This window comes from Branchiostoma floridae, chromosome 8, assembly GCF_000003815.2.
Source record: "Branchiostoma floridae strain S238N-H82 chromosome 8, Bfl_VNyyK, whole genome shotgun sequence".
In the NCBI taxonomy this organism is placed as follows: domain Eukaryota; kingdom Metazoa; phylum Chordata; class Leptocardii; order Amphioxiformes; family Branchiostomatidae; genus Branchiostoma; species Branchiostoma floridae.
Window position 1 is genome coordinate 20533088 of NC_049986.1, and position 21599 is coordinate 20554686.

The 21599-nt window shown below is 41.0% G+C and overlaps 3 protein-coding genes across 3 annotated transcripts in view; 1 reads left to right on the forward strand and 2 right to left on the reverse strand.

Moving 5' to 3' along the window:
* The first annotated feature begins 2534 nt into the window (after nucleotides 1–2534).
* LOC118420647 (snaclec A6-like) lies at nucleotides 2535–6589 on the forward strand. The gene is made up of 4 exons (XM_035827516.1): nucleotides 2535–2853; nucleotides 3681–3891; nucleotides 4373–4578; nucleotides 6270–6589. Exons 1-4 carry the CDS (start codon nucleotides 2790–2792, stop codon nucleotides 6272–6274), a joined length of 486 nt encoding a protein of 161 aa, XP_035683409.1. The 5' UTR covers nucleotides 2535–2789; the 3' UTR covers nucleotides 6275–6589.
* Nucleotides 6590–8959: 2370 nt separating this feature from the next.
* LOC118422055 (cubilin-like) lies at nucleotides 8960–17575 on the reverse strand. The gene is made up of 9 exons (XM_035829560.1): nucleotides 17524–17575; nucleotides 14945–15088; nucleotides 14714–14851; nucleotides 14454–14597; nucleotides 14176–14313; nucleotides 13642–13785; nucleotides 12932–13133; nucleotides 11256–11479; nucleotides 8960–10795 (listed from the first exon to the last, which is right to left on the reverse strand). Exons 2-9 carry the CDS (start codon nucleotides 15045–15047, stop codon nucleotides 10791–10793), a joined length of 1098 nt encoding a protein of 365 aa, XP_035685453.1. The 5' UTR covers nucleotides 15048–15088; nucleotides 17524–17575; the 3' UTR covers nucleotides 8960–10790.
* Nucleotides 17576–18411: 836 nt separating this feature from the next.
* The window catches only part of LOC118420601 (zonadhesin-like), an 18877-nt gene continuing 15689 nt past the window's right edge, over nucleotides 18412–21599 (reverse strand). Inside the window, exon 10 of the mRNA XM_035827438.1 lies at nucleotides 18412–18468. The gene's annotated coding sequence lies outside the window, so the exon portion shown is untranslated. The remainder of the gene's footprint in view (nucleotides 18469–21599) is intronic.

The following is a 21599-nucleotide window of genomic DNA, read 5'->3' on the forward strand; positions in this document are numbered from 1 at the left end:
TGCCCCACTTTGTCATGACGCTAAAAGCTATCTACCACCCAAATGTCACGACCATATCACGTCCGGGACAAGAGATACATTGAAAAAAACTGCTATGATAGAATATTCTCATTAATTATGCAAATGTACTCCTATTTTGCATAATTAGTATTTTATCTTGTACAACATTGTCTAAGGTACCTACATACCAAAAATCATGAAAATCCGTTATTCCCTTCTTGAGTTATCCTCGTCAGAAGTTTTTTTTACAAAAATGCCCCTGCTATCCCAAAACTAGACGCTAGGGGGCCCAAACTTATTTCATTTTTTCCTGAGCACAAGAGCTATCTAATACTTAAAAATCTTGACCATAGCATGTTCAGAACACCGAGATGGCAAAACCGGATGTTGCGCTGCAGTACCAAGGTCACACACCAGGGGGCCCAAAATTGACCTTGACCTTCGTCTTCCCAACCCCTACCCACATACCAAATATCATCGTAGTCCATCAAGAGGTTCTCAAGTTATGCTGACCACAATATGCGGACACACACACACAGAGACACACACACAGACACACTCAAAACTATACCTCCATTTTTTCATGGAGGTAAATATCCATGACCAACTACTCCACCCACATAAACACAAGGACCTGCCAGTCTGCGGTCTGCTATGCTGTCTTCGTAGGAGTGATTGATTACCATGAAACTCATGAGAAACACATTGGAATGACAGTTTGTAATTGGCCATAAGGAAAGCTTTCAGATATGTTTCCTCCAAAGCAAACATAAGGAACCCTCTGACTAGGGGGAAAAGGGAAGATGCACACTGGGAGTATCTCCTCTTCTGCTGGGTGTGTTTCTCCAGTGTTTCCCCAGAGTTTCTACTATATAATTGAACTGAGCTTTGGTATAAGATTAGGGGTATACTTGATGAGTACATCCCTGACAGGCACCGGTGCAGCAATTGGGACCTAAGCCTAACTGGTACCATTTATTCATGTACCGATCATCTGGCCAACCAATCAACCTGTCTGGAGCAATCAATGGCCACTTTTAGCTCAGTCTCTTAAGTGATTGTTGAGAACAAATGTGACTGTACATATTTTGATATAGTGTAAGGATATGTTGTTGTTGTCATGAGAATGTGCATTGCTGACAAAAAGCCTTCTATTGTTGATATAGTATATGCCTGTATTGTAACTTTCTAAATGAGATTAACTGCCCTCAATTTCTTAAGAATTACATTTCACTTCTCTATTTTTTACTATTTCTAGCTTTATCAACATAAAATGTGCATACCATGTCATCTGTCCAAGTTAGGGGACATTTTTATAACCCAAAGAACAATTGTTCTTGCAATAGAAAGCAAAAGATCCAGAAAGTATGTTACTGCGTGCGGAGCAATGAATGGTACATACTTAACGATTGAAGTCGGTGGTAATGCTTAGTTGGCGTATGAGACAGTAAATGTTGATTAGGTCTGGTAATACCCCCTCACATTAGGCAAAAACCGATCGGACGACGAGTCTGCGAGCTCTAAATTTACATTACGTGCCATTAAACTCTCCAGCCAGGCTGTTTTGTTGTGTTATTTAAGCCTTACATCCTCACCCCAGTCCTTTGAAAAAAAAAAAACTTTTTTTTTACCTTTCGGTCCAATTTTTTTTGGAAAAAAAAAAAATCCGAGAAGGAACCAATAAAGATGGTGCGGCCTAATTGATGCGTCATCATCGTTAAATGTTAATCCAAGGACGTATCTAATTACCTTCACTGGCTCCGAGTTTCGCGCAAAACAACCATTGTCAGGCTTATCGGTTATTCTGACAAATACACAAATGTAGTCTCCAAGCAGACCCTACGGTGCCTGTAAGATCGTATCAAAGCTAGCAAAGGAGTATAGCCCGTTTGACTCCCTTTGGTCGGCTATTTCCCTTTGGCTGGCTATACTTATTTGCTAGCTTTGATACTATCTTTAAGGCATTGTAGACTGCTTGGAGACTACACAAATGTACTATCTGATTCTGAAGGAAAAAGAAAATTACCAAGGTCTTCTTTTATTGTAAGAAGGGGAGCAGGACCGGTCAGGTCATAGGTCATGAAAGGGCAAGGCTATGGGGAATGTGGAATGTCCTTGGGCACACTGGTACCTTTTGTTCAAACGTAAGGCTACAGGAAGTAAATTGTATGGATAACATCAGAGCGCTCAAAAACATATTTTTTTCCTCGGGGATGGTCAGATAGACCAAAATTGGCAAAAAATGTTGTGTTGCAGTCTGATAATCATACATGTGCTTGTAGAAGTGACATTAGGGAGGTAGCCATGACTATAGTTTCAGACGTGAAACTAGTATCACTTTTAGCAAAACTAGCTCACTTCTTTAATACAGGAATAAATAAAATGCTTAGCTTTGTGAGTTGTGATGCCACGTTTTGTCACTTCAAATCTTTTCATGGTGTCTATTTTTAACATTTAGCCATTTTTTTTACCCCATCTTGTTTTTTTCGCGCTATTTCATTATTTTTGCACTACACGTAGAATGTCACCCATAAAATTTATTTGCTGTGGCCTAACATCGTGAGTGCGGCCAGTTGAGTCAGATAATTAAAGGCGAGGCCACACGTCAGGACGCGCGTTCACATCGCATATCTGCGCGCGCTCCGCTCTCCGAGTATCAGTTGGCGACTGCGACAGTGCGCCTCAGCACGTAGTGACTCCCTTGTCAGTCGAAGAAATCACAGTTTTAGATTGAGCCGCGGACTTTTGCCACTTTTGAGAACAGCCAGGTGTAGAGTTGGGCGCACAACATGAAGGCTGTCCTCGGGTTCGTCATTGTCATTCTGGTGGCGCATGTGTGTTCAGCCACTTCAGGTACGTAGGTAATTTAAACTCACGTTTGATTGCGATTGAGTCTTTTTCTGACACTGTGGTACCATGTAGGCTGGGTGTACAATTATTTTTTTATTTCTGTAAATGCTTTTTGTTTTAAGTATTCTAGTCACAAACTAATATGAAATCCCGGCGAACTCTACGAACCGCCAGTGGAAAACAACTTAATGGTTACTCGTTAAGGGTGCTACAAACGGAAAGAACAGTTCATTCATGACTTTTACAGTGCTGGGGTGATCAACTCCTATACAAAATAGGAGGGAATTCGATTAATTAATGAGAATATTTTATCATAGTAGTTGTTTTAATGGATCTCTTGTCCCAAACATGATGTAGTCTTGACATTTGGGAGAAGATAGATTTTGACATCAAGACAAGCTGTGACAAGATTGAACCCCATAACATTTGATTTTGGAACTGCAGGAGCATATTTGTCAATATATTCCAATGAGGATAACTGAAGAAAGAAAGGACAGATTGGCACCATGTTAGGCATGCATGTAACTTAGGCAAAGATGTACAGACGGTATATGCATGTACGCTAATGAGATTTTTTAGCATAATTAATGACGATATTGTGTGATTCCATTGTAACCAACCCCCTTCGTAACAAATGGTTTAATCTAACTCTCCCTGTACCGTACGGTACAGGGTGAATGACCTGTATCGGTTATACCAGTCCGTCTGGCCAGCATGTGGCCTTGAAACTCCAAGCAGATGTACAGCAAGTTTTATTCCTCAATGGGAAAGGGTTGGATTTTCATTCACATATTTAAGTTATGTAAAGTTTTTTTAATGATATTTTTTAGACTGTCAACTCCAAAACCCGACCTTCCAGACGGACGATTTTTATGTCTACAACGGTATTTGCCATTGGTTCTCCGTGAACATGGCCTGGTCTAACTACACGGGTGCTAGGACGTTCTGCAGCCGTCGCGGCGCCAGGCTTGTTACGATCAAGGACTCTGCCAAACAGCGGTGGCTTGAGAGTCTCTTTACCACCAACAGCTTGCCGAGAAGGTTTGTTTTCAATATCTAAGAGAGTGAACGCCATGCTCAATACGTTACTTCAAAAGTAAGGGAGTAATTTGACCCTGCATAACTTCTTCAGTGTAGTCGTTTTGAAATTTCCAAATTAATTCCAAATTTCCAAAACCCAAAACTTCTTATCATTAAAAAATCGAAAGTAATCATAGTACAATGTCTAACCTTCTTACAACACAAATGTATACACGGATCAAATTTTCAACGACCACTGTCGGCTTCTTCAGAATCGACAATGACCAATATCTTGCGAACGTAAAGTCTCAAGAGTTTAACAGACACGTAATCTTGCGGATGCGTGACTTCAGCCATCCGTCAAACGTGCTATGAAGTTTATAACGCCCATCATCTATGTTCAGTGATGGATGGAGCGCCCTGATGAAAATGGTCTCTTACCATTATACCTCTAACAAAGGAGTAACTGATTCTTTTCATTCTTTTTCCATCGCACATACAGAAACTTTTGGATTGGATTGGACGACCTTGACGAGAAAAATTTCAAGTGGAGCGACGGTTCGGCTTTCGACGTCGCCAACGACTACAACAACTGGTACAAGCCACTGAAACATCACAAGCTCAGGGACTGCGCTCTGCTCCACCGCGTGGGCAAGAAGTGGGTTCTGGTCAGCTGCAGGAGACGGTTCCGCTACATCTGTGAAATACGTAAGTTCATCTGTGAAATACGTAAGTTCATTTGTGAAATACGTAAGTTCATCTGTGAAATACGCAACTTCATCTGTGAAATACGTAAGTTTATCTGTGAAATACGTAGGTTCATCTGTGAAATACGTAGGTTCATCTGTGAAATACGTAAATTCATCTGTGAAATACGTAAGTTCATCTGTGAAATACGTATTCCTAAGTGTTCGCGGTCAGATTTGTCTTGGGGAGTCAATTTCGTACGGATTTAACGTAGGCATTGACAGTACGAAAACCTGACAAACATTTTGCACGATGGTCCTTAAAGAATTATTGCCATTGGTGTAATAACAGGCTTATTTTTTAATGAAATGGGACGAAATTTAGCCTAAAGGTGAAGACATATATCTTGAAGTATCTAATTTTGTTGTCCAGATAATTATGACTCACTGAGTTAATTGGAAAATGACAACACCGTTGGAAGCTCACCCTGGGCGACGAGCGGCGCAATTAACATGCAATTGAAAAAATCCCTGACCACATTTTAGCTATTGTATAACTTATAAGAAGAAACTACATATACAAAAAATGTATCTGATAAAGCTCTATAAGCTACGAGCTCATTTTCACTTTTGAAATCCAGCGTAGTGGTGGAGTAAGGTATTTGGCTATTTGACCAAATTCTTGAACTACCTCACTTCATCAGCTGGAACTGTTGGGGGCTCAGAGATAAAAACTAACATGCAATCCATAGACTGAGATATCTATTATTAGGCACGTGTGATTTCAGCTTTCTACAGTAATTGTAAGTCGGTCAGATTTAGAGGAACTTAATATCTTCTGACTTCAAGAGGTGTGGTCATTTTACATCTACATCTACATTAAACTACCCCAGGGGCAAAGTAGGGGGAGGAGTTGGGGTTCCGGTCTAGGCGGGCAAGCCTCCAGCCTGGCACGAAAGGACCCAACTGTGGGGGCTGTGGTCACTACCGTGCCAGGCAGGGAGTTCCACTCCGGTATGGGATGGGGAAAGCAACTCAGTCGCTCATATAATATAAAAATATGAACTACAAATGGATTTATTTCAATCTTAAGAGGGTATATTCTTTTACCTATGTGCCAAATTTCATCTCATTTGGTCAAAAAACTTTCATTGATTTTTGAAGGACCTTTGCACATTAGTTTTCAATACAACTTTTAACTGATACAATCCAAGGATAACGTCATCTTGAATCTTGATAACATTGCTGGTAACATTACAGTTGGATTTTGTATCGCAGGTTTGACCGTTCGACGGGTGTGACCAGGCCCTTGATTAAGCGATAGAAACTTCAATTCTATAAAAGGCTTACTTTTTCATGAAATGAAACAAAATTCGGCAAGGTGAAGGCATATATCTTGAATTATCACTACTGACTGAGTTACAGTCAAACCTGTATCAGCGGCCACCTTTGCATAGTGACCACCTGATAACATTGAGGGTAACATTACATTGGGCACACTGCTGACTTTGGGGTGAGTGTGGGGGGGGGGGCTCTTGATTAAGCAATAGCAGAAACTTCAAGGTAGTGCTTGAGAAATGTTACTATGGCACAAATGCAATTTAAAGTCTGTTCGCACCTGTCACATTAAGATTTTTTAATCTTTGCTGACACCGTCTTTGTATTCATACGCCTTGACGTCCTTGGTTTCAACACATTGTCGTTTATCTGCAGCTTAAACACATGGCCTGATCCACTGCCGACGCTGAAGACGACATGCATCGGCTGAGCAGACAGTTTCTTCCGCGCAAACAACACTTTCTTCATCACCTGCACCAAAGTACTGCGGGCTAAATGTATGCAAATTGCTTGAGTTTGAAGTCTTGTATTTAGTCATCAATACACTGGTGTAAGATGAGAGAAAATGCATTTAAAGCAATGTGGCAATGCTTCAATATACAGTTGAGCTTAAAACAAACTCATCTTACTGCTTCCTCTTTCCAGTCCGACAGGAATGAATAAATGAATGGAATGAATAAAATCAACGAAAAAAATGATGAATGATTGAATGAACGCACTTAATTGCTCGACAATCGTACATTTTACAGTGTATGGCAAGGACGTTTTACCAACAATACTACAAGGCTAATTATATATAATAACCTATGCTGCATCTAGAACTAGAAAATATAATCGACAGAATGCTTGGTATGTATTAGATATCCTTAAGGATGAACTTAGGTCAATACTACAATAATTGTAATCAGCAATTTATTAGTGTGACGGCTTGATATTCATTTGAATATTATTCTATCATTGTAAGCAAAGGTATTTGCTTGCATTCATTAGCGATAAACTCACTTGTCTGACCCTTTACATCAGCGTAGGTGACGATTTTAGTTACAAAGTAAAAGTTTTCTCCAAACCCAACCAAACTAAACTGTGCGTGCGTTCCCAGGTATTTCATTTGATGGAGGAAATATCTATCTATATATCTAATTATTGTGCTATTTGCAAAATCAACAAATGCCTGTAAATCAACAAGTCGTAGAATGCCAAAGAAAATTGCAAAGTTAACGAAAACGGTGCGGAGAGTCTATTGTTCAGCATATCATACTCTCGCTTATTATTCAGACCACTCAGATTTCATAAGGCAACATTTCGCTAACGCTGGCACCGCATCATCATCAGTTTTGAGTTTGCCAGTGAGAATCATCCATCTGTAATCGAATCTACATCGCCTAAAATGGAAAAATGCAAGTAAAATAGGTCTACTACACAACCAATGAATTCTGTATTTAGTTATTGAAATGTTAAACTTAATTGAAGCTTTCAGCTTGGATGTTGAATCACAACCTCATTATTGTATACACATGTAATCGTTTTTGAGCAAGACAATACATTTTTACGTGTTGTTGTGCAAATGTGGGAATAAAAGTGAGGTCACAATTCCGTTTGTCCGGGTTGTTTTGTTGTTTTCATGATCAAGTGCTTTAGTATTTCCTGTAACTTGTCATCAAACTAAGGAAGTAAGCAACCAAACCAACCTGGCCTCGGCAACCATTTTTTTGCTCCACTCATTGAGTGGTTGCTGAGATCTGTCCATTGGCCAGGTCTCCCAAAATGGCCATTTGGTACCAAACAAAGGGACAGGGTATGACGTACTTTTTCGAAATTTTTGATTCCACTTCTTCATTATTTTGCATGATAACCATGTCAGATGCTCAGCTTTATAGAAATTATAACGTGTTTTGTGACTCAAATCTATAGAACTACCAAAAATCGTTAATTACAAGTCATTAAACGCGGTTTTAATAATCACCAACCACATTCCATGAGTATTTCTCTGACCTAAATCATACAAATACTTTTGAATATATTTGGAGTCATTTTGAAATAAAATTAGGCAAATTTATACAATGGTTTGACTGTACGTGAATCGTCATCTGGTAAGAATACTGTAAATGCATTTAAGTTAGCGGGGATTCAATTTCGCGGTAGCGGGAAAAAGGACCTTTCGCGGTGGATTTAAGTTCGCGGTAACACCATAGACTGCAGTCTAATACCATAGTAGAAAAATGTTCGCGGTGGTCTAAGTTCGCGGTAAAGTGGTCACCGCGAAAACCGCGAACATTAATCCACCGCGAACATTTCTGCATTTACAGTATGCTGCCTTTGCACAGGTCTGAAAAATTGTATTAATTTAATTCAGGAAAGTACAAATCTGCATAACTTTCTTCATTGGATTGAATATCAACATTTTCCATATGTATGACCCCTTTCTCGTTCTGTTTATAGCTCTTAATGTAGCGCACTTCATCAAACTGTCACGTTTGCAGAAAACTCACTTGTACGAAAAGCAGAATGGGACGCAATTCTGTAATTATCCGGGTGTAATATTCCGGAGCAAAAATGCTAAGATTTAGCCGCAAAACAATGTTTTTCGGTGGATCATAAACTCGAATTCATCTTTTTCATATTTCATTTTGATACGGTGCAAACTTTCAGATTTGTCAAAAAAACAAGGTTTTGGTCCATTTTGTAGGCACGTTCTAACCCCTAATTGGAAGTAGTCATTCCGTAAATTGATGTCATAATACCCCTGTCACATTATTCAAGATCTTCGGGCGTATCGACGAAAGATCGGCCATATTTATAAGCGAGGCTCGGGCGATTGCCACAGATCGTCGTCCGATCGATTTTCGCCAAATGTGACAGGGCCTAGGGGCATTAGAACGAAGGCGGAATTTTTTAGAAGTGCGGTAACTTCTGCGGTCAGACTTTTAAATCAATGTATTATGTAATGGAAAAATATATATTTCTATACTTTACTTTATTCTTTATTTCAGGTTTCTTTATATACATGTGTTTAATCGATCCTTACAGAAAAACAACAACAACAAAAACAACGCGGACAAAAAGCATTGTGACCTCACTTTTATTCCCATAGTTGCACACCAAGGCATATTTTTTTTGGTCTTGATCATTAAATGTTAGATATGAAGAATAGCCAGGCGGAAGTCTCCTATGGCATAAAACTGAATAACTAAATACTAAATACAGAATTGCATGAAATTTTTACTGATGGTGACTAGTACCGTGTAGTAGACGTAGTTTACTTAATTTTTAATCCATTTTAGGCTATGCATGTTAATCAATTAATCTTTATTGCGCAACAGATGTATCATGTTGAAATGATTATATATGTATTATACCCCCTGGGGGCCTAAGAACTGATATGTTGCGAGCGTTGGCCAAAACAATGTCCTACATTATGAAATCTAAGCGGGGATGGAGGTTGAACTATTGAATACAGAGAGTATGGTATTTTCGTGTTTTTTTTTTCTTTTTCGCCTTTTTAATAATTAATTGACTTTGTAATTGTCTGGCATCCTACATCATCGGTATCCGTTTTTCGACTTTTTGTGTGCAATTTACGACAGCCATTTTCTCATTTGCAGTTGATTTCTATCATGTTCGATTGTTTTAAACTCGCAAATTGAAGAGCGCGATGATGCCATCCATATAATTAAACCAACATGGCCTGTATACTGCAAAATACCCTATGTGTGTTTGAGTACCACCGTCGAATCGTGCAATTAAGATATCTAGACTTATCCGTGCAAATCTGAGTATTGTTCCTTATCCCTGCACGTACTTTAATTGCTAAGAATAATGATATAAACATCTTTCTGAAGCAAGTGCAATAGGTAGGAAAGCACGCACATAAACAAATCAAGAATTGTGTCGCATTACTCCTAAGTTTATGCTTTCTTTCGTTTGGAAGCTATATCGAATGTGGAGAAAAGTTTGTAACAATCAGTCTTAACATGTCACCTATATTACTAGTATTGTGTTGTATTAATGTCACCTATATCAATATATTAATAAGACAAGTGAGTCCATCGCTAATGACATTAACCAAATAGCTTTACATTGCAGCTGAAATAATAGATGATTACATGAATATAAATCAAGCCACTATGTACTGACTATAGATCCCTAATTACAATAATAGAATCTGATATTAACCTAAGCTCAACTGATGCGCATATCCAAACATTCTCTATGCATATCTCAGATCTTAGACTTTAACACCAATTTGGAAAGACTATGAATATGTGATTATTGTCAATAAGGCACACTTCACTCTATCTGGTACTGTTAGAGTAACACTTAGTGATAGTTTCTACATTCTACTGTTCTATATTCGTCCAGATACTATGACACTTTCTTTTTACTTCATTCCAAAGCAAGACTAAATGATTTATTAAACCCATATACCATTTTTTTATTATATCGGATGCAAAATAGTTTAGCCTTACAGTATATTTTTGGTAAACGGTTGTTGCTATAGATTGTAAATGTACGATTGTCGAGCAATAAAGTGCAATAATTGATTAATCAATTAATCGTTCATTTCATTAACTCATACATTCATGTCCAGCCGGACTGGAAAGAATAATTAGTAAGATTCAAGAGCGTGCATACAGGACCTTCCTTATAATGGTTTTGCTTTAAGCTCAGCTGCATATTGAAGCATTGGTGCCACATTGCTTTTAAGGCATTTTCTCTCAGGTTACATCAGAATATTGATGACTATATACAAGACTCTCAACTCAAGCAATTTGCATGTACTTAATAGTCATCAATACACTGGTGCAGGTGATGACGAAAGTGTTGTTTTCGCTGTCGAATCTGTCTGCTCAGCCGAGCCTGTCTTCTGCGGCGGCGACAGTGAATCAGGCGATGTGTTTAAGCTGCAAAAGAAAATACAGTTTTTTTTTCTATTTGCTTTTTGGACAGACGAGGACGTTGTGGCACTGCACTCAAGTTTTGTAACTTATATTAACAATGCCACATACACGGTACAGACAGAAGGAAAGTCGTGTAAAGTGCCTTTCCCAAGGGCACAACGTCGGGGGCACGGTGGGAATCGAACTCAGAACCCATAGATTCCGAGCCGAACGCTCTACCAGTTACGCCACGCCCGACGCCACAGTTTGAGGAAACCAAAGGCACAAGGACATGTAAAAACAAGGACGGTGTCAAAAAAAATCAAGAAAAGTTTAAACTACCAACCATAATTATATTGCACTTGTGGTCACAGGAGCTACAGACGAGGGCCTCAAGAAAAGACCCACCCCTGCCGTCTCAGATTGACCAAAATAGCCTTGTCTATAAAGGGTAAACTTAAGTTCAAACGCCAGAGACACTCACGTATTTCACAGATGAAGTGGAACTGTTTCTTGCACTTGTCCAGAACCCACTTCTTGCCAAGGCGTCTGATAGCAACACAGTCCCTGCGCTGGTGACGTCTCGGTGGGTTATCACGGCTGCGCCAGTTGCTGTAGTCGCTTGCGACGTCGAAAGCCGAACCGTCGCTCCACTTGAACTTATTCTCGTTGCCACGTCCACGGTCGTCCAATCCAATCCAATATTTCCTGTGTATAGAACATACACATACATACATTGTCATTCTCTTATCGAGTTGTAGCGTTAACAATGTTCTGCTTCCAGTGCGATCTATCGTTCATAGGTCCCTACCAGATAGTCCAGTCTCTGAGTCAATAAATTTGTTTATCGCAAGGTATCGACGGCCTCTTCATCCTTTTTTGCTTCTGGGGACCAAAAAAGCAGTTTACCGGATGGTTCGCCATGTCGTGTTACATGTCCAGCAAGACTTAACCGGCGTCGCCTGACTTTAGTAGAGATAGGTGGAAGAGCCCCACACAGTGTTCTGGTTGCTGCATGTTCTAACCAAGATTTTAGATAGAAATAGATGATAAAAAAAGAAGGATAAGAATCCGTTACTCCTTCAAGAGCTAAAGTAATCAACCATATTCTCCTCAGAAGCTATTGTAGCCGCCGTTACCGCCAAGTACTGAAGGGGAAACATCATTAGATATATTTTAGAAAATGCATGCAGCGTTATTTGCAAACGTTACGTGTGACAGGTCGTTCCGTGTACATGTCATAGAACCAGCTGCTGCCGCGCTGCGTCACTGCGAAGCTGGTGATAAAAACCTGTTATAAAACCAATGGCCAATGCTACAAGACACTTTAAATAGTTTACATATAAGTATAGTATAAGTATTGTATTGAGATATATCACAATTGTTGTTTTTGTTCTTGATATTATTAACTACATATTTTGATTTATCCATGAGAAGAATTCGTATCTGAAGTTAATTTGAAACTTGAAGTTTCTAAAGTACTGAACTGTGAAGAATCAACAATGAGGAGTTAAAAAGCTCTCATGCTTTTCCTGCAAGAAACTTAGCATACGAGGGGCGTTCAATAAGTAATAACTCTGACCCACTTCCAGTTGTCTCATCTAGATGAAATCTGCATGTATAATGATTCATATCTCTATAGTTTATGTTGCAAAAAAGAGCTCTGAACTAACTGTGGTTTCTGATTTACTGGTGTTTGAACTGAGTTAGGTGTGAAATGGACCAGGTGTGAAATGGGGCCAGTTGAGTGTCGAGCAGTGATCCGGTTTTTGAATTTGAAAGGACGCACACCAAAGGAGACTTTTGATGAAATGAAAGAAACTTATGGTGATGATGCCCCATCACATGGCCTTGTAAAACGCTGGCATCCTGAATTCAAACATGGCCGGAAGTCTGTGGAAACAGCTTCCAGACCTGGTCGTTCTCTTCTGCCATTGATGAGGCATCTGTTGGAGGGCCAACCTGGGGTGTCCTACAAAAACGGTGTCCAGAACTGCATCAAACAATGGGAGAAATGCATAACTCTGGGTGGTTCCTATGAAGATAACGACTAATAACTGTGCCAAGTTTCATTAATCTCCTGCTATGGGAAATGAGTCAGAGTTATTACTTATTGAACGCCCCTCGTACAGATGTCTCTTATAGATACAGTAAACAAACCTTCCTGGCAGGTTGTTGAAAAAGACATCTCCAAGCCAATGATGCTTGACAGAGTCCTTGATCATAAGAAGCCTGGCGTTGCGACTGTTGCAGAATGTCTCGGCACCGGCGAAGTTAGCTCTGGTCATGGAGTACCAATGGCAACGGCCGTCGTAGACACCAAATGTGTCCGTCGGGAAGCGAGGGTTTTGTTGATGACAGCCTAGAAACATCATTAAACGGCTGTTTTAATATTCATAAAAGGGGGAAATGTGTTTCGGGAGGATCTAAGGTCTAAGATCTAAGGTAAAGGGGTGCAATGAGACTACAACTTAGCCCCCTAACTATTATGCTTATAGAGTCTGGCTTTTGGGGTCTTATACAGTGCATTGTTTGGAAAGCATATATACTAGTTCCATGGCTCTGGTCTCTTATGGTCGCGACAAGTGGAACCGAGTGGAATAGATCAGTGATACCAGCAGAGAAACGCACATTATAAGCACCCAAATGCCCTATACACTCCTGAAGCCATACTGACTGACAGACAGGGATTTGGTTCGCAGGGAATGATGGCTGTAACTGTGTTTAGAGTGAAGAAGTGAAAACGCGTGGACGACACAGTAGCGTACAGAAGAAGAAAAATGTTTCCTTGTTTTCCATGAGAAGCTAAAATTGATATTGACAAAAATTACATTCTTTGCATAAATGATGTCACAACACAAGATTCTTACTGAGGACTGTACATCCGGTTCCGCTGGATTCTCCATCTCCTCCGTACCCGGCCGGACATGTACAGGTGGCCCCTGTTCCTGGAGCCGCGATGTCTTCACAGGTTGCCATGGCAACACACGGGTTGGAAGAGCAGCCATCGATGTCTGGAAAGAAAGGTGTTACGGATGTAGGGACCAGGCCCCGCCACGTATGGGGGTCCTGGCCCGTCTGGTTTAGGTTAGCTTAGCATGACAACAAAGACGAATGACAATAAAGAAGCGAAGATGATGAAATAGTTTTTATCCAATAAACCATTTCATCATCATCAAAGACGACAGACCCTCTAGTCAGTCAGTTCTAGGATGTAAGCCGTCTTGTCCAGACCTCCTCTCTGGGTCTCTCTGGCTGCTCTTTAGCTACGCTACACAGACATCTCAAACACGCGTCATTCGGTATCATGCAAACTCACTAAAAGTCCAACATTTTTATGTACATCATTATTGTCGTATTTCCACAGCAATATGTAAATTTTAGTAATACTAATATATATTCACCTGAACACCCAGTCCCGCTCGATTCTCCATCCCCCTCGTACCCGGCTCCACAGGTACAAGTCGCTCCGGTTCCGGGAGCCGCGACGTCTTCACAGGTCGCCATGGAAACGCACGGGTTGGAAGAGCAGCCGTCGATGTCTGGTAAAAGGTGATACAGACATCTTAAACATGTACGGGTTCGTGTGTATTAAAAAAACTGGCTAAAAGTCCAACATTTTTATGTACATCACCATTGCCGTGTGTAGACAGCGATATACTTTATAATACAATATTTTCACCTGAACACCCAGTTCCGTCCGACTCTCCATCCCCCACATACCCGGCTCCACAGGTACAAGTTGCTCCGGTTCCGGGAGCCGCGACGTCTTCACAGATCGCCATGGAAACACACGGGTTGTTCGAGGCAAAGCAGCCATCGATGTCTGTCAACAAAACATGACTGACTTTCCAAAATATATGGCCTATGGACCGGCTGAAAAAAAAAGCAATAGGAACAACAACTGCAACATAAAGCGATACTATGAAACAAGATGATTACCTGTACATCCATCGCCGTTTTTAAGTCCATCCCCTTCATAACCGGTTGGACAACTGCAAGTCGCCCCGGTGCCGGGAGCTGGAACGTCTTCACAGGTCGCCATGGCAACACACGGGTTGACAGAGCAGCCGTCGATGTCTGTAAACGAACAAATAAAGTAATGTATTGACTTAAAAATAGACATGCGGCCTGCTTCAGAGCAAATAGATGAACGAGAAATCAGAATATTACCTGTACAACCGTCGCCGTTCTCATATCCATCCCCCTCGTAGCCGGTTGGACAGTGACAATTAACCAAGCTTCCGTCACCAAGAGCGTCGTCACAGGTCGCCATGGAGACACATGGGCTGGGATCACAGGCATCGACGTCAGCATCTATAAAAATGGAGGTCACATTTAAAGCTGTCAATTTTCCATCGGAAGAAAGAAAAAGTGTCAACAAAATGCGTTATCCTTGTGTATACAGCGATATCAATCTCGAAATTAGAATTCTACCTCCAGGGTAGCATTCGCAACTAATGTATCCATCACTATAGTCTAGACAGTCAGCCTCGGAAACACACGGGTTGTTCTTCTCGAAAGTGAGTGAAAGTGTCAACAGCATAGATGGTTCTCTTTTGTAAATAGTGATATCCCGAAATCAGATTGGTACCTCCAAATGCAAATGCAAATGCAAATGCTGCACATCCATCTCTGTCTAAAAGACCATTGCCCTCGTACCAGTTGATCGAGAAAGTGCAAAGGAAAGCACTAAAGATCATCTCTCTGGGTGGCAGGAGAAGTGTTCCGGACTTGTATACACTTATGGAGAGACGCGAACTCGCTGCCACTAAACTACTCTAGCGAATGATGAATTCGGATCACCGGGTACCCCCTACATGACATGGTCCCTCCTTTCTGGTCAGAGGTCACTGGGAGGTCACTGCGAAGTTCAGTCTCTGTCCAAAAAGGTTCAGTTGTTTGTTTGTCAGTTGTTCTAAAGTATAACGCCCGTACCACAACTATATCCGGCCCCTCCTCAGATGACTGTACCCAGTGGATGTAGCCTTCAACAAAGAAGTCAGCGCATTTATTTCGGCCCGGTCTGAGAGGTTTTCAGGGTCAAAAAACCTAAACAGAAGTCAGTCGTTATTATCAGCTAAACAGTGTCGGCGGCCAGTTCTGTCCGACAAGCGCTGTTTTTGACGGAGGTGTTCGAAATAGAACATGATGATCGAACAGGGGGCGGGGCTTCGGGATCGGTCCATTCGGATCACCCCCTACATGATATGGTCCCTCCTTTCTGGTCAGAGGTCACTGGGAGGTCACTGCAAAGTTCAGTCTCTGTCCCAAAAGCTGCGCAACTCCTTCCTACACCATTCTATCAGACTATATAACAATAAGTAAGTGTATAAGTGCTTTTATGTCTATGTATTGTTTATGTCATGCCCACTGTGTCTAGTTATTGTTATAAATTATAATGTGAATTTACCCCATTCTGTAAGATCAACAATATTCAGGGGTACAGCCGCTCAGGGGTAACTCTGCAATGTTGATTTAATGAATAAAGATTTGAAGTACCCAGAAGGAAACTTACCGGGCACGAGCAACCCAGCTGTGATATTGGTCAGCACATTGATCTCACTACCATTTAATTGTTACTTGTGACTGGAGGGCAACCTAGGTCGACAACGTATTGTGAACGGTCTACGTGTTCGCACATGTATCTCTATGTTCTGTTTGCCACATTCGTATATGGTTTGGCATGTCGTCTGTACTCAGTTGCAAAATGATGCACGTTCCTTTCTTTTCGTGGTAGCTGTTGTTATAATCAATGTAATAAATTAGAAATCACCCCTATATTTTCGGTATTGTGGAACAGGCAATGTGGTATCGATGTTTGGTAACCAGCTTATCTCCAAGCAGATGGGTGAGTTATGTGAATAGATGTTCGTAGTGTTATGTGTGATGTAACGACAACAGCTGACATCGTTTACCAACTGTTTTGGGCATCCTTACAAGTTTAACATGATGCACGCTTGGGGACCTTGTCTGTTATCTATTGTGTGTGCTCCCCATTGCGTTATGCTGATGTTGTGGTTGTCTGAACAGGAATTGTTTTGTTGTATATTTGACATCAATATGTACGTTTACAGAAATGTTTGGTCCAGTTTAGTATTGGTTTATTTTTTCCCCTTACTTTTGTTAAAGATGTGTTTGTATCTTGTTCAGGCTTTGTTTTTCTTGTTTGTATGTTTGGAACTGTCAATATTAGCGCGCGGCTTGATAATATTGTCATGTCACAATTATGCAAATTTTTCATGTCTCATATCCTTCGTTATCAATATCACGGCATATTAGATATTTGGATAGATCGAGTTGTATCGGATATTTGCGTGACTTGTCGTGTGATAATCAAATAAAGTCTGAACGTTTCTTTTGCATGTCGTCCGCAGGTGATATTTTTGGGAATTACGACTTGATGCCTTGCGTTCGTCAATATATGAGCCTTTTGTACATTTTAGTGCCTACACTAAACTTTGACAAATGTCAGGTAAATAGCAGTACACGGATTTGAGGTGAAAATTAAATACAAACCTTTCTCTTGCTGACAGATTTTCACCGATCGTTTGTTGTTCTATTATGTTGTTAGAACTCTTTAACTAGATTTACTCAATCTCATACAGAGAGGAGTGTACTGGTTCTGCTAATAATATTTTTCCTGAATTTTAACACGTAATAGCATAAAAGCAACGTGGACCATTAATAATGTAAATAGATCAAAGATGACACCTTAGAAGAACAGATAAACAATAGAACTTAAGAGGTACCTGGACAGGAAACTCCCGAGTTGCACTCTTGTGTCTCCTCAGCATCTCCATCACACTCCGCCCCGCCGTGCTCTGGTGCGGGATTGGTGCAGCTTCGGTCCCGAGTCTGCGTACCGACTCCACACGTCACGCTGCAGTCAGACCATGGGCTCCAGTCAGACCAGCCGCCATCAACTACATGGAAAACAAAGTAAGGTTTGTCTGAAACAAACTAAACAAAATTTTGAGACGACTACGGCAGAGAAAATTCTCCATTTTCATACCAAGGCCTTAAAAAGGCAAGCTGAAATCGCACATGAATGCTATTATTAGCAGGTCTATCAACTCACTGTTTTAATTCAGATTTGAGAGGTTTCATCACAATATTCAATAGAACCGAGAGATACCTGGACAGGAAACTCCCGAGTTGCACGCCTGTGTCTCCCCAGTATCTCCATCACACTCCGCCCCGCCGTCAGCTGGAACCGGATTGGTGCAGCTTCGGTCCCGAGTCTGCGTACCGACTCCACACGTCACGCTGCAGTCAGACCATGGGCTCCAGTCAGACCAGCCGCCATCAACTACATGGAAAACAAAGTAAGGCCAGTCTGAAACAAACTAAAAATAACTTTTAAGGCGACTACAGCAAAGAAAATTCTCCATTTTCATACAAAGGGCTTAAAAAGGCAAGCTGAAATGACACATGAATATTATTAGCAGGTCTATCATCACACTTTTTTTAATGCAGATTTGAGAGGTTTCATCACAATATTCAATAGAACCGAGAGATACCTGGACAGGAAACTCCCGAGTCGCACTCCTGTGTCTCCTCAGTATCTCCATCACACTCCGCCCCGCCGTCAGCTGGTGCCGGATTGGTGCAGCTTCGGTCCCGAGTCTGCGTACCGACTCCACACGTCACGCTGCAGTCAGACCATGGGCTCCAGTCAGACCAGCCGCCATCAACTACATGGAAAACAAAGTAAGGTTTGTCTGAAACAAACTAAAAACAAGCGTTCGCAGAACTCAACCTTCGTGAAATGGGTTATGGTGCGGTGGTGCAGGGTTTATTTGTAGACGTGTCATTGGCTAGCTTAACAGTGTTTATGTTGTTGGAATTATACATGGATTTTGATGTGTTTGGTGAGGTGCGCCGAAAAAAAGGATTTAGGCAGTAGGCTGTATTTTAAAAGTATTCTATCATCCATCCTTTCTTGTCTGTGCACATGACACAAACTGTCCCTGTCCATTAATTTCCATGGACAAAGAAAATACCTTTCATGGTCTTTTAAAGATAAAGACTTATATTGACTGGGCTAAAATCGACGGTTGCATCAAAATATCAATAAGATAACACATAAAACAATAACGTTGACCACATCAACGCCGTCATTGGTGAGATCCACATAAATGATCTTCACATCCCCAGCGAACACCTTCAAAATGTGATGGCTGGTGTCGTCACGGAATGCTCCTCCTCAGGTACATAAAAGTATAACTTCCATTTTGGGCTTGCGACTTGGAACTCATGGACCTTTTCAGATGACCCCTTGTCTCTTACCCAATCGTTTAGATAACCTATCGGTACAACTGACATGAATCTGCTAACTAGCACTTGCGACCTACCCTAGATTAAATTGCAGAGAAATCAAGACATCAAAGTATAACTATCCTGGATAGTATCCATCCGGGCTTGCGACTTGTTACTCATGGAACTTTTGACATGACCCAGTGCGTGTCTCTCACCTAATAGTTCTCGCTACATATCAGTACAAATGACGCGCTTATGTTAATTACCACTTGTGACCTATATACTCTACATTACATCGCTGGGAAAACAAGACATAAACGTATAACTTCCATTTTGGGCTTGCGACTTGAAACTTATTGAAATTCTGACATGACCCCGTGTCTCTTGCCCAAACGTTCTCGCCACATATCAGTACAAATGGCGGGATTATGCTACTGGCACTTGTGACCCACCTTTAATTAATCGCTGGGAAATCCAGACATGAAAGTACAAATAATATATATGGGCTTGCGCCTTGCAACTCATGGAACTTTTTAGATGATCCCGTGTCCCTTACATATGATCAGGAAAGGCGACAATCTTCGAAGGGAAAAATTTACCGCAAGGAAAGCCAATTTTTTTAATTTTCAGCGGATTTCTTTGGATATAGGAATGTTCAGAGGTCTCATAACTTTGACAAATTCTAGATAAAGTTCACCAACACGTTGCAAATGGACATAAAAACCAAATGGTGAGTTGATAAAATTTCAACTTTGAGATGTACATCGCATGTATTTGTCCAAGTATTGACTTTTCCGGGTAGAGTGGTTAATTTCCAACCATTTAGCCAGGTTATGGGAGCCCTACTGACGACCATGACAAGCCGCGCGTCGCCCGGTGAAATCAGTCCAGCTGGCCCAAGTCCTGCCTTGGCGGGAACGCTTTATCCGCCCGCACGGGGTTTGTCAGTCAATAGGACTATACGCCTCGCGACACCTTTTTCTGTCCAGGATAACATACAGGATGCATAATTTCTTCCTTGGAAGAGAGACCAAATGCTTATCCAGCAAGAAATTTGTCCGATTTCAGCAGGTAGGATAACAAATCCACCACCGGAAGCAAATATATCAATGGTTGCAACAATGATGATGTAACATGCAGTCCACTACATTGTGTATCCCATATGTCTAATGTACAATCCCTATAAACACTCTCATCAATGACTACAAGTTACTGTGAAAAACAAACCCTGCTTTGTTCAACAATGTATTGTACCGGTAGTAACTGTTACATGTACAACCCTTTTAAAACGTATAATATAGGCCCCTGTAAACAATATCATCATTGCCCTTATTCATTGCCCTTAATCTACAGATTATCAAATCTTATAGGACACGTTTACACCCCATCACGTATAATGTACTGTCCCTGTAGTACCATTGTCTTGTAATCGTCTGGTATATATAAGTCGTGCTGTCCTCTATTGCGCAACTATGACCTTTGGGGTCACTTCCTGTGGGGACGGGGCCATGCAAAACTCCAACCCACGCAGAATGACGTAACTCCTAAATATAAACCACTATTGCGTAATCGCCACACTTAGCACACTAAACACTATTTTTCAAGTACAAACATCCCCTGCAAAACCGTCAAAAGCCACTAGACAAAAAAACGCCTCGTACGTTTCTTCTCCTTCTCAACAGCTACTCACATACCAAATATCAGATCAATCTGTGTTGGCGTGAAGGAGCTGGACTGTTCACAGACACATAGTTTTGAGGTTTCTACACATACCTATTGTATTATGCAAATTACCTAATTTGCATAACACGCATACAAGTATGTACATCATTACGTAAGCTATCTGCATACCTACAGTCATTAACATCCATCAACCCCTTCTCTCATTATTCCTTCTCAAAACCTAAAACAAGAATTACTTTCACCGCCCCTGCGAAACCCCTAGGTGGCCAAAACTTGCACACCTTTTCATGCTTTTACACAGCTACCTACCACTTAAAAATCATCACCCAAACAAGTCCCAAACAAAAAATAGCAAAACCGGAAGTTCCGCTGCAGTACCATAACACGCCGGTAGAGCGCCCTGACGTAACGCAATTCCCGCCATTCCTTCGTCATGTCTAATCCTACCCACATACCAAATATCAAAACCATCCATCTACGCGTTCCCTAGTTATCAGGCTGACAAACGACCCCCTGACATCAAAACAGCACTGACTGCAAACACTTCGTTTCACGAAGTGAACAAAGCTTCTACCACTTAACCCTGTATGTACTATAGATTAAGCAGGCCCAAAAATCAAGCGAACATGACTAGCCCCAAACTACAAATTACCTTCATACAATTATACGGAAATGGCATCCCCAAAGAAACAACAAGAAACACAGGAAGATAATATACATACCTTTCTCTTACACTCAAGCTCTATACATTTCTCCTCCACTTTAGAAAGTTGTATCTTCCTCTGATTGCCAAACAGGGTAAAGGAACTTGTACCAGAACTTTAAACTCAGTACTACACAGCTCTCAAAACACCACAAAGACTAAAAAGCAACTCAAATTGTA